Source organism: Scyliorhinus torazame, chromosome 18 (genome assembly GCF_047496885.1).
Source record: "Scyliorhinus torazame isolate Kashiwa2021f chromosome 18, sScyTor2.1, whole genome shotgun sequence".
NCBI lineage: Eukaryota > Metazoa > Chordata > Chondrichthyes > Carcharhiniformes > Scyliorhinidae > Scyliorhinus > Scyliorhinus torazame.
In genome coordinates this window covers 101,673,596-101,686,630 of record NC_092724.1, presented here as the reverse complement: position 1 = coordinate 101,686,630, position 13,035 = coordinate 101,673,596, and the positions used below count along the sequence as shown (strand labels likewise).

Sequence of the window (13,035 nt, the reverse complement as noted above, 5' to 3'; positions counted from 1 at the left end):
ATTGAGTCCTTGACCAACTGCATGAGAAACATCCTGGTGAGGTGAGGATGAAGGAATTGGTACACAGTTATGTTTGGTGGTCAGGTTTCGATACTCAAATGGAAGAGAAAGTAGGACAATGTCAATCCTGTGCAAAACTAAGGAACACTCCACCGGTACAGCCATTACGTCCATGGGAATGGCCAACATGGCCATGGCAGAGAATACACATTGATTATGCAGGTCCAAAGGAGGGTCACAAGTTCTTAGTGGTCGTGGATGCACACTCAAAATGGCCAGAAGTCGCGATAATGAAGTCAACGATGACTGAGCAGACCATTGAGAAACTAGATGGAATATTCACAAGATTTGGAACACTGGAGCAGACGGTCAGTGATAATGATACTCAGTTTACTTCGAAGGAGTTTGCGGACTACTTGTGAAGAAATGGTTTACACCATATCAAGTCAGCCCATATCATCCTGCAACGAATGGATTGGCCAAACCTTTTATGCAATCATTAAAGCATTCTCTCAAAGTGACGAAGGACCAGGGGACATTGGCAAGAAGAGTAAATAAATTCCTAATGTCTTACCGGAACTCTGTACTTGCTACCATCAAAGTTCCCCAGCAATGCTGCTGTTCAAGTGGAAAATACAAACACAGTTTGATTTGTTAACTCCACCTGATACTTCAGAGATTGTCAAATGACAACATCAAGCATAAATTGCTAGAAGGGAGCAAAACTCAAGAAAGCAAGTATTCAACCAGAGAGAGAGAGTGTATTAGATAAGAGCTACACCAACGAGAAATGGGTACCTGCTGTGATCCTAGCAAAGACGGGTCCAATATCATACACCACACAGACAGATGATGAAAGAGTTTGGTAACATCATGCTGATCAGCTGCAAGGAGTTAGTCTGCAGAAACCTCCTAAGAGGTTCTATCCTTGGAAAATCTAGCGCGAGGTACTTCGGAATGGAGACAAGACAAAGTAACAAATTCAGATTCTGTTTCTGAGGACTTTACAATGCCTATAGTGACAGATACTGGAATACCCACTCAAGAAGTACCATATTCAGAAAGGAATGAGGACAATTCCAAGGTCTCAAGTGACCAAGTTCCAGAATGCCAAATTCTACCAAAAAGGAATAAATGTCCACCACAGAGACTGTCTGATTGAGTTCTATATATATATAGAAATAATGCATAAGTGGACCTGTTGTATAAATGTTAATTGCTGTCATTGCACTAATGAAGTAAGGGGGTGGGGTGTTATGCATCCGGGAATACTTTCCCGCTGGTAAAACATAAGGTGATGTGCAGTGAAGTTAGCAGAGTGTTTGTGTGGGCTTTGGGCAGATCGATCTCTGATTGTGTGAGCAACATCTCTTAATAAATCTCTCATTGTGTTTTACAAGAATCCAGAGTGTGAGAACGTCCATACCTTTTTCTCTTTGTGGCAACAAAGATATATAACACTTACCAAATGCCTTTTGGAAATCCAAATACACTATATCTACCAGTTTCCCTTTATCAAACATGCTTGTAGGTCCTCAGAAGAACTCTTAATAAATTTGTCAAAGCACAATATCCCTTTCATAAAACCATATAAGACCCTGATTGATTGCATTATGACTTTATAAATTTATTTGCCTGGCCATAATGGGCAGAGTACACTCTGTACTCAACCAGCCGCACTTGCAATCCAAAATAAAATACCCACCGTTAGATGCAATTCCGTGATTGGCAGCACTTTCTAAACAATCCTGAATGCACTAATAGCTACACTATCAACCAATTAAGATAATCAGTTGAGCTCATAACATGGCTCATTTACACTTGCTAGAAGCAACATACATTTATTTGCATGGACCCATTCTCTGCAAACAAAAGGAACATGTTCAAGCCTTGCACTTTTTTTGAGTTACCCAGAACCCTGTGAGCCTCTCATTCCTTGTGGCTTTTTCCATGGCAATGACTCGGCCAATCATAGTTGACTTGCCAACCAATCCACACCCTTTTCTCCTGTGGTATAAATTGTTGTGATTGTTTAGAATTTGGCATTCTTGCATTTGTCCTGATGAGGGAAGGATTAAAAAGCTTTGGGAACATGTTTCTCTTTTCAGCAATAATCGATTTTCTGAATGGCCTGGTACCATCTCTTTAATAATGGATTTGAGCATTTTCCTAATGACAGACATTGGGCTAATTGGTTTATAGTTTCCTGCTTTCTGTCTTCCTCCTTTCTTGGACAAAGGTGTTACATTTGCTATTTTCAAATCCACTCAGACCGTTTCAGAATCTATTAAATTTTCATAGATTATAACCAATGTATCCACTATGTCTATAGCCATTTGTTTTAAGGCCCAAGGATGCCAACCATCAGATCCAGGGGACTTGTCAGTCTTAAGTCCCATTACCTTGTCTCTAGTGACAGTGATTGTTTTAAGTCCCTCCCTCCTTTTTGCCTCTTATTTAGGATGCTTTTTGTACCTTCTACTGTGAAGACGGATATAAGAAAAATGTTCAAAGCCTTTGCCGTTTCCTTGTTTCCCATTATTAATTCCTCAGTCTCACCCTCAAAAGGAACCAATGCTCACTTTAGCTACTCTTTTCCTTTTTACACACTTGAAGAAGCTCGCTCTGTGTTCTTATATGTCTTGCTTCTCTTCCCTATTATTCAAATTACTTCATCTTTTAAGTAATCTGTTGCTTATTCCTAAAACATTCACGACCTTCAGGCCGACCATGAATCTTTGCAGAATTATACTTCTTTACTTTTGATTTGATCCCACCCTCAACTTCCTTAGTTAGCCATGAATGCTGCATTCCTCAATGGAACAACTCCATTGAGAGTTGTGAAATATCTCCTAAAATATCTGCTACTGCTTCTTTTTGTTAATTCATTCATGGGCATGGGCTTCGCAGGCTGGACCAGCATTTTTTTGCTCATTCCTAATTACCCTTGAGGGGGCCGTTAAGAGTCAACCACATTGCTGTGGATCTGGATTCTCATTTAGGCTAGACCAGGTAAGGATGGCAGATTTCCTTCCCTAAAGGACATCAGTGAACCAGATGGTTTTTTTAATACAATCGACAATGGTCTCATGGTCATCATTATACTTTTATTTCCAGATTTTCTAAATTCAAATTTCACCATCTGCAGTGGCAGGATTTGAGCCTGGGTCCCCAGAGCATTACTCTGGGTCTCTGGTTTACTAGTCCAGTGACAATACCGCAATGCCACCACCTCTCTGCTGTATTACCTTTAAACTTACTTCTCCATTCCACTTTAGGCAACTTTTTCTTGAGATCCTTGTGATTGCCTTCATTTAAGTTTAAGACATGAGTTATGGACTCACATTTCTCATTCTCAAATTGATCATGAGATTCCAAATGTTATAATCACTCTTGCCGAGAGGATCTTTTATTATGAGGTATTTGTTTAATTTTGTTTATTACACATTAATCAGGTCTAAAATATCCTGATCCCTGGTAGGTTCTAGAACATATTGCTCTGAGAAACTGTGCTGAATACATTCTTATGAACTCACCCTCTCAGCTACCTTTGTCAATTTCAAGTGTCCAATCGATGTGAAGATTAAAGTCACCCATAATCATTGCAGTACCTTTCATGGAAGCCCCCATTACTTCTTGATATATACTTTACTCTGCAATGTAGCTATTGTTAGGGAGCATATAAATGCATATCTCCAACCAAACTGATTCTACATCTTCTGAACTAAGATCATTTCTCACAATTGCAAATGTAGCTACCCCACCTCCTTTTCCTTTGCTCATGTCCTTCTGAAATGTCAAATACCCTTAGACAGTCAGGTTCCAGCCTTGGTCACCATGCAATCTCATCTCTGTAATGGCTATCATTACTTACTTATTTCTATTTGTTCTATTAATTAATTTATCTTGTTACAAATGTTGTGAGCATCCAGGTAAAGAACCTTAATTCGTCTTTTTTTTTACAATTTATGCCTATTCTGGCCTTATTTGCTGTTACATCCTTGTGTTTGTATGATCTGTCCCTTCCTGTCGCACTTCGGTTATCATTACCCGTATCCTCCTCATGTCTGCGTGGGTTTCCTCCGGGTGCTCCCGTTTCCTCCCACAGTCCAACGACATGCAGGTTAGGTGGATTGGCCATGATAAATTGCCCTTAGTGGCCAAAAAGGTTAGGAGGGGTTATTGGGTTACGGGGATAGGGTGGAAGTGAGAGCTTAAGTGGGTCGGTGCAGACTCGATGGGCTGAATGGCCTCCTTCTGCACTGAATGCTCTATGAATCTATGAATTCTTGTCATTTCGCTTTAACTTTCCAAATCTCTCGTTTGATAAACCCTTCCCGTTTTTATTTTAAAGCCCTCTCTATAGCTCTGGTTATATGATTCGCCAGGACACTAGTCCCAGCGTAACTCAGCTGAAGACCATCCACACAGTCCAGCTTTCTCTTTCCCCAGTCTGGATGCCAGTGCTGCATGCAGTGAAACCCATTTGACCCGCGCCAATCTTTGGGCCATTGCATTCAATTCTCTAATCTTATTTATCCTGTGTCAATTTATTTATGGCTCAGTTAGTAATCCATGAGAATTCATTCTGAAGCTAGATGGTGAAGTAAGGAACCAGATGCCAATGATTTTATTTAATAATAGCCTTACTTACAGAATGCACCATTACATATGTCTGGCTCCTCCCTAGCCACCACCCAGTGTCCCAGTAGTCTTTCTTGAATAACAACTGAACAAATAAACTAATCGACTAAGTTACAGCAAATGGGCAGTTCAAGGTACTTAATAGATCAATTCCCTTCATCTATCACAGTTGGATTGGATTTGTTTATTGTCACGTGTACCGAGGTACAGTGAAAATATTTTTCTGCGTGCAGCTCAAACAGATTATTTAGTACATGAAAAGAAAAGAAAATACATAACAGGGCAACACAACGTACACAATGTAAATACCTAGACACTGGCATCGAGTGGAGCATAGAGGGGTGTAGTATTAATCAGGTCAGTCCATAAGAGGGTTGTTTAGGAGTCTGGGAACAGTGATAATTCCACTTACAATCTTGAGATTTATTACCTTTGTGGTTGTTTTAAATTTGACTCCTTGCTGTTCATATCCCCTAGCAAAACCACTTTCTTAGTCCTATCTATGTAATTGGTACCAATGTGGATCACAACATGGAACCTCTTTCACTCCAATTTCCTTTTCAGCTACATGGAGATGCCCTTAACCTTGGCATCAGGCAGGCAATGCAGCCTTTTGGACCAACGCTCTTAGTTACGGGGAACTATCCCCCTAACCATACTGTCAACTTCTACAACTACATTCATTTTAACTCCCCCAGTTGAATGCCCCCTGCATCTGCATCTTCTGTACACTCCCTGGTCTCATCCACACACCGCACGTCTGCACCTGTTGGGCAATTGCAAGTGCTGAGGTTCCTCCGGTGCTACTTTCTGTCTCAGGCTCTGTTACACGCTCTTGCTGCTGACCGTGGACCAAATTTGAATTGGTTGACTGCTTCCTAGAACAAAGTGTCCAGGTAACTTTCCCCCTCTCTGCTGGTCCACAGTGTCCAAAGCTTGGACTCCAGCTCAACAGCATTGTGCTGAATTTCCTCAAGCTGCAGATGTAGCTGATTTAGATGACACCAGTATCCACCAGAACCCACGTACTACAGCTGCTACACATCACCGCACTGCCATTTTTATTGTGTTTTGTTTGACAAATTAGGTTTCACTCAACTGTTCTATGTAGTTAAATCAAGTGGTTTACCTTGTTAGCCAAAAATGTAATGCAATATTAATATCTCCTCAGTGCCAGTTTAAATTATTTCCTCCCTTTGTCGAGTTACCAAAAAAAACTTAAAACTCATCTACCTGCCCACCTCATTAATGTTTCCAAGTTTCTGCTCTCAGGTCTCGTTGCTGGTCTCTGGTAACGTCTCTCAGACCACTGCCTTTTGGTCAATGGTCAGAACATCAACCCCTCCCTCACTGCACTTACCAAATTCCCAAATTCACAGTCTGGCTCAAGCTGCACTCACTCATTCTGTTGCAACCTTCGTGCTCGCTTAATAAAAAATAAAGACTGCGGAATAAAAGAACACAAGAAATTGGAGCAGGAATAGACCAAACGGCCCATCGAGCCTGCTCCACTACTCAATATGATTGTTTCACCTGAGGAAGGAGCAGCGCTCCGAAAGCTAGTGATTCAAAACAAACCTGTTGGACTTTAACCTGGTGTTGTAAGACTTCTTACTGTGCCCACTCCAGTCCAATGTCGGCATCTCCACAATATGATTGTGGTAGATCTTGGGCTTCAACTCGATCAGCCTGTCTCCTGCTGCCGCCCGCCCCCATAATTCCCTAAGACCTAAAATGTGTCTATTCCAACCTTAACTGTATTCAACAAAGAAGCATCCACAACAATGTCTGCAGTGGGTGCATTAGGGTGGGGTCCCTTCATCGGCTTGTGGCTCCAAGGATTTGCTCCAATGATACCGACTCATTCTGCCCGTGAAGCCAAGTTTTCTTTGCTAATTTCCTCGGTTGGCACATATGAGGTTGGGTGGTATGACAAAAAGTTGCATCCTGCAAAGAAGCACCACAAACAGAAAACATAGGAGCACATGGACTTTCAGCTCTGCTGCTATAAAGATACATAAAGCAGAACCAAATGTTCAAATGCAAAGTTACATTCCAAGATGAAAGTCACATCGATTGACCATCTCTAGTTACCCACCGAAGCTGCCATAGGTATTTCTCTTCAAATCACTGCAATCTTTGTAGTGAGTTTCAATTACCTTTGTATAGCTATAGAATTAGCACATTGAAAACTTTCAACAATATTCCCACACAGAACATTGCAACAATGTTCTATGGTCCTGTTCTCTTGCATATTACTATTTTAATTCCCCAAATGAGTCCAGGATGTGAATTATGGTCTTGAGCCATGCGCTTTACATTCAATCTTTTCTTTATGTTGAGTGAGCTAAGGTCAGTCACAGTGGCAGGAGGGGTGTTGCACCCTAGTCCCAACACCCCAGAATAAGGGAAAGGAAGAAAAATAAATCAAGGAGGGGGTTCCTGCTGCTGACCGCCATTCAGATTTCCCTCCTGGAAATACGATATGGAAAAGCACAATGTTCCCTGTGGTTGAATTGGCTGCTCGTGCAGCAGGAATGGCCATGCTGGATGTGAAAGTGCTGTGGGTGTGCGATTCCCTATGCAGTGAGCTTCTCATTCCCAACCACAGGAATTGGCAGGTCCAAGTGGAATGTACAATGCAGGAAGAGGAAGTGGGGTCAATGGAAGGGTCAGGCACACCCATTGCACACCTCCCTAATGGACCAGCACTACTTCCGATTTAGTTCCGGATAGGGGTGATGTGGTCAAAGTTGGGGGAAGACGAAGAGAAACGGGATGAGGAAAGTAACAAAATGAATGGGAAGCAAGAAGAAAACTGTGCCGAAAAATGATAAAGAAATGAAAGGAGCATTGCTCTTAAAGCTGCGATGATTTTTTTAAAAATAGAACATACAGTGCAGAAGGAGACCATTCAGCCCATCGAGTCTGCACCGACCCACTTAAGCCCTCACTTCCACCCTATCCCCATAACTCAACAACCCCTCCTAAACTTTTTTGGTCACTAAGGGCAATTTATCATGGCCAATCCACCTAACCTGCACGTCTTTGGACTGTGGGAGGAAACTGGAGCACCCGGAGGAAACCACGCAGACACGGGGAGAACGTGCAGACTCCGCACAGACAGTGACCCAGCGGGGAATCAAACCTGGGACCCTGGCGTTGTGAAGCCACAGTGGTAATCACTTGTGCTACTGTGCTGCCTATTTTCTGACGGCCATTACTGCGTACATCAGGGCGGCATGGTGGTGCAGTGGTTAGCACTGCTGCCTCACGGTGCAGAGGACCCGGGTTTGATCCCGGCCCCGGGTCACTGTCCATGTGGAGTTTGCACATTCGCCCCCGTGCCTGCGTGGGTCTCACCCCCACAACCCAAAGATGTGCAGCTGGAGAAGGTAGGTGGATTGGCCAGGCTAAATTGCTCCTGAATTGGAAAATTTTCAAAAAATGACCGTGTACCTCCTTCACTGAACCCCTTACACCAGACATCCTCACATCACCACCATACTCAGACTGCTTGCTACCCTTATCTCCATTCCAACCCACAACAACGAAAAACAGGTTTGGCCCATACGCACAAAGAAAGATGGACAAGTCCCCTGTACAGGCCGAAAGAGGCAAATCGTTTTTGAACCGGTTACTGAACCAGTGCACTTCCTAACGATGTAAGATGCCAATTGAGAGATGATCTGACGATAGGATCAGGCATTAATGTTAAACAAATTGCTTTGCGAACAAAGTTCATTCTTTGACGGATATTCAACTAATATTGATCAAGTTTGGATTTCTGAATTCGACAGGAGATTGATTGAAATCCCCCCCTCTCACAAATGCATAAGATTGCAGCACAGATTTCAATAAACCTTTGTACTGACTCCCACTGCACACACTTCCCTGATTCAATTCGAATAAAGTCAGAGCCTCGGCTTTGGGTGCCCTAGATAACTATTTTCATGAACAGGGACATCCCATCCCGCAATCCATCACATTTCAGAAGGCTCACCACTGTCTGGAATGGGCTTGTTCCGCTAGCTGCTCTCACTGGGCTGCTGATTAAATGATGAATGGGCGCTGTGCTATCGATCTGGCCGCACACTTGCCTGCAGTTTAACAAGAGGTTTAATCCAAGCATAGCATTTCCCCCTTGACCAATTAGTTATGCGTTGATCAGGTTTCGACTGAACGCCACCCACCTGCGTCTCTGTCTCCGCTTTGATGAGCGTGGACTCCAATTCTTCAATGTCTGTCCTGAGGTCGCAACATTCCGATTCCAGCTTGCACTTCTGAGCGCTCAGCTGGGTGGTGCAGATCTCCTCCTCCAGCAGCCGTTCCTTCAGCTCTGCGACCTGCGACTCCAGTTCTAGTTTCACCTTCAGCAGCTGCGTGCAACGCCGCTCAATGTCAGAGAGGTTCTCCTGTTCCTGTGAAAATGATTGGCAGCGGTTCAGGGCAGGACTCCGATGATTTACAGTCTGCATTGTCTCTGTGTTGCATAGAATCGGGGGCTGTGTGTGTGCGTGAGAGAGAGAGAGAGAGCACTGTCAGCATTCCTCACTAAATGAAGACCAGGTTCCACTTCAGAACAGGAGAGTTGCCTGTGTAAGAGAGCCGAGCCTCTATCCTGCACCGACGGATCTGGTTACAACATCAACACACGAAATAGCTCAATTCCGAAGGAAAATGAATCCTGTATCTGCCTTTCCAACCTAGTTTAACAGGGCGGCAGAAGGTAGAGCTCAATCTGCAGGGGAGTGTTTCATTCTGCACCAAGTGTAGATGACTGTGGAAAATAACTGTATACAGTCTTTGCAGGACACTAGATGTTTCCACAACTGTACAGTGAATCCAAACACATCGTTTTTTGTGTAAATGTGCATGTAGCTGGTTAACAATGGTTATGTACCATTTGCCTTCTGTCTCTCTAAAATTGGCAAATAGCCAATCGAAAAGAGCCTGCTCTTGCCTCTCAACCATAGCAAGTATTGCCAAGAAAATGAATGAATGTATTTTTAAAAATATATATTTTTGTAACCATTTCCCTTCTTTGTCCCACTGAGATTTATTGGGGGGAATAAAAAAAAAGACAATTGGGCTTCTAAAAGTGCTACTCCTGCTACCAGGCCCTCTACAACCGAGATTTCCGAATGCGTACTGTTGCTTTTTATTTTTATTACTGCTACATTTGTTTTTTAATGTTCTTGTAAAGTCATTGGCCTGTGTAACGGACTGAAGGCAGCAGTGAGGGCGATCTCAAAGAACTTGTACTGAAGCAACTGAATCATGGGTCCATACTTAATGACTCGTACCACTATTGATGTGACTTTAGTTTCTTTATACTGTTTGGCTCCGCTGCTTTTCTGGCATACGTCACCTCCTGCTGCCTTTAGTTTTAAGGAACATCAGCGTTGGAGAATCTGAATATTACTTGCGTTAATTCCTGACAAACTACCCCCCTTTCCTTCTTCTGAAGAGATTTCTGCAGGTAATTTCCATAGGTCACCCAGTGCCTTTGTACAAGTGGCCACTCTTGACTTGACCTATGATAGCGAGTTCCAGGATAATTCAACCATGGAAGGCATCACATCCAATCTTGATCCTGGATCTCCTTTGACATCCACACACCCATATGGGTATTCCAGCCCAATGTGGTTTTAGACAGCGATCAGGAGTTGGAACTCACTGATTTTTTTCCCCCTAGGCTCCAATAAGTTCCCAACTGTTACCCTCGCTGGGGGTGCATCTCAGAGACATCTTGTTCAATGTGGCTTCTGTCATTAATACCACTTGAAAGAGCAAACAGAGAAAGGTGCTTATTGCAACAACAAAAAAACCCTCTTCAAACAACTTCTTCACGAAGCCTGACAGAACAGTAGGAGGCCATTTGTTCCACCGTGTTGAAAGGGTTATTAGCCCTTACATTCTTTTTTCAGTAATATATTCAATCCCCTTTTTTGAGTGTTCTAGAGGATCACAATTTGCTGTGCCAAATAAGTTCATTTTGTGAACAGCACTCGACTAAGATGCAGAAGTATATTGTACAATAGTTTCATTAAGAACAAAGAATCAAATCGAGTTCAAAAGCACAACACAATTTTATTCTCAAAACTTGGGAGAACACGTGTTTCAATCTACCCAGACTGATAATTAAACAAAATCAGAATTTCACACTAATTGTGAATATCAAATTTTATGTTCCTTAAAACTGCATTTACGGGTCATACTAAAGATTAACAGCAATGAACTTGCAAGTCCAAGGATTTCCATAAAAAATAGAAACATAAGAATTGCCTGGGAAACTCAAACATGAAGCACACTGACATACATTTGACTGTCAGGGAAACCGATGCACTGGGCTGAGGGAAGCATGGAAATCATTGGTGCTCAAATGCATAAAAATTCATAGAAATTAGACACCGTGAACAGGCAGACCAACGGGGAACTGGTTATTCAGTCTCTGAGATGCACTCGAACCAGGAACCTTAGTATCTATAGAAACGTGTTGCATGGGATCGACAGGGGGAGTGAAATATCAAGCAAATGCACTGGGAAAACAGCTGACACAGAGAGCTGAGAAGCATTGACAAACGGATTCAGGGAAACCAAACATTAAGACCACACATTTAAACTATGGCTTTCTTCTCTGTTGTGTGGGCTGCATCCTGGAAGAGTCTCAAACACCTAACTTAGCAACATCCACAGATTATCCATTCACTGAAAAATGATTTACAGCCTCCCAGCTCGTTTGAAATTCATTGCCGATCATTCACAGGGCAACTAAAGGGTTAAACAGCGCCTCATCATGATTTCCGATAAACCCCATCAGCATCAACAACTTTGAGCTGCTGCACCAACTCTCAAATGAGTGTCGGAATCAACCTTGCCCGAAAGTCAAGTGAAATGTTTCAGCCTTGATTTGATAATGCCAACTCCAACCCTCTGTCTAAAGCAGACTGTAATGTTCGATTTTTCGATCGCACACTGGAACCATTCGGACTTTTGATGACATTAATTTAAATGGACGAAGTTAAGAGTTCCTAAGAAACTATTTTGTCATGCAAAACCCGAAAGTGTTAAGTTCTGAATGCTCATGGGAGGCTGAACTTGTACCGACAGAACAATTAACAAGCCAACTGTGTTCAATTATAGTGTACCTCGCTAGCCAGCTTAGTGCAATCTGCTTCAACTTTTCCTTTCCTCCACAGGCTCTCTCATTGGCCAATGCTACAGCGGGGTTGAACAGTGCGTTCATTCTTCCACACAGGCTAGGCGAACGGGATGAAAGAAAGCAAGTTGCTGCAGAGGGGGAATTCGCAAGCGAAAGGGAAATACATACAGCAGCTATCCTTTCCTCCAGCGTCACGCTGTAGTTATCCCAGTCTAGATCTTCTTCTTCTGTCTCCAGCTCCACTCCGTCTGCTGCTTCTGACTCATCGGACAGAGACCGTGATCTCTGCAAGCTGCGAATTCTTGACATTTCTCGGTTGCCTAGCTTTGAGCCCCCGACTTCAAAGTACACACCTGCCTGCCTGGCTGCCGAGTGCTGAAAAGACAGGGCAAGGCTCAACTTGATTTACTGAGTAGGGAGCCAACTGTGTCGGAAGCCTCCTGGGTAAGAAAGGTGGCCAGCTTCGCCCTGCAGTTACACATTACAGCTCAACCCTCCTGTGTGTGTTTCCCCCCTCTCTCTTGGATGATCTCTTCCCGCAGTTACCTCTTTGCTCACTGCCTTGAACATATGCCATCAGAGTGTAACAACCACTCTGCTATTTGACACTTTCACTTGCCACAGTGAGGCACAGCAAGCTGTCTCAGCACCTCACTAAATAAGACTGGCCTTCAGGAAAGTAATTGTTATCAGTATGAGCTCCAGCACTCTCCACTCTACATAGTTTCTTTTTTGTTGCACTCTATGAACCTCCAGCTTGGTACAGGTGTTCTATTCATAAACCATTCCCCACCGCAGATGCCTTTAGGCTATGTATTAAGAATAGAACAACTGAATGTTTAGAGGCCTAATGAATCAATAGGTGGTAACTTAACTACACACTTCATTGATAACTAGAGAGCACAATATCTCCTGCCCTGCCCACACCAGTTATTCCAGTAAATTTCTGGTGCGTTTCTATGTATAGTTTTTGTTTCCTCTCAAGAAACAGCATTTATAGCATAGCAGAAAATAAATCAATATTCCCTGGAAGCAAATACCTGACAACATATAAAGCTACTTTATACTCTCACAGCCTGTGTTTTTAAAACCAAATCCTCATGTGTTTCAGAACAGTCTAGGATCGAGACCAGCATTCCTCGCGCACTGGTTTTGTGTGTTCTCAATTTTGAGCTTCATTAAAATGTACTTTGTGATAGTGAATGTGTTACTATCAAAGCAAAGGG

General features: G+C 42.9%; 1 protein-coding gene across 11 annotated transcripts in view; it reads right to left on the bottom strand.

The window, feature by feature from the left end:
- The window catches only part of LOC140395389 (putative uncharacterized protein MYH16), a 459,619-nt gene that overhangs the window by 301,919 nt on the left and 144,665 nt on the right, over window positions 1-13,035 (bottom strand). For 3 of the 11 annotated variants that reach the window (XM_072483089.1, XM_072483086.1, XM_072483088.1), the window contains exon 3: window positions 8,838-9,065. The exons of 2 other annotated variants lie outside the window; for them this stretch is intronic. In XM_072483089.1, coding sequence (XP_072339190.1) covers window positions 8,838-9,065 — 228 coding nt within the window. Of the gene's footprint in view, window positions 1-8,837; window positions 9,150-11,795; window positions 11,945-11,977; window positions 12,254-13,035 lie in introns of those variants that run through there. 6 more of the 11 variants (XM_072483087.1, XM_072483090.1, XM_072483097.1 and 3 more) reach the window with 6 other exon arrangements.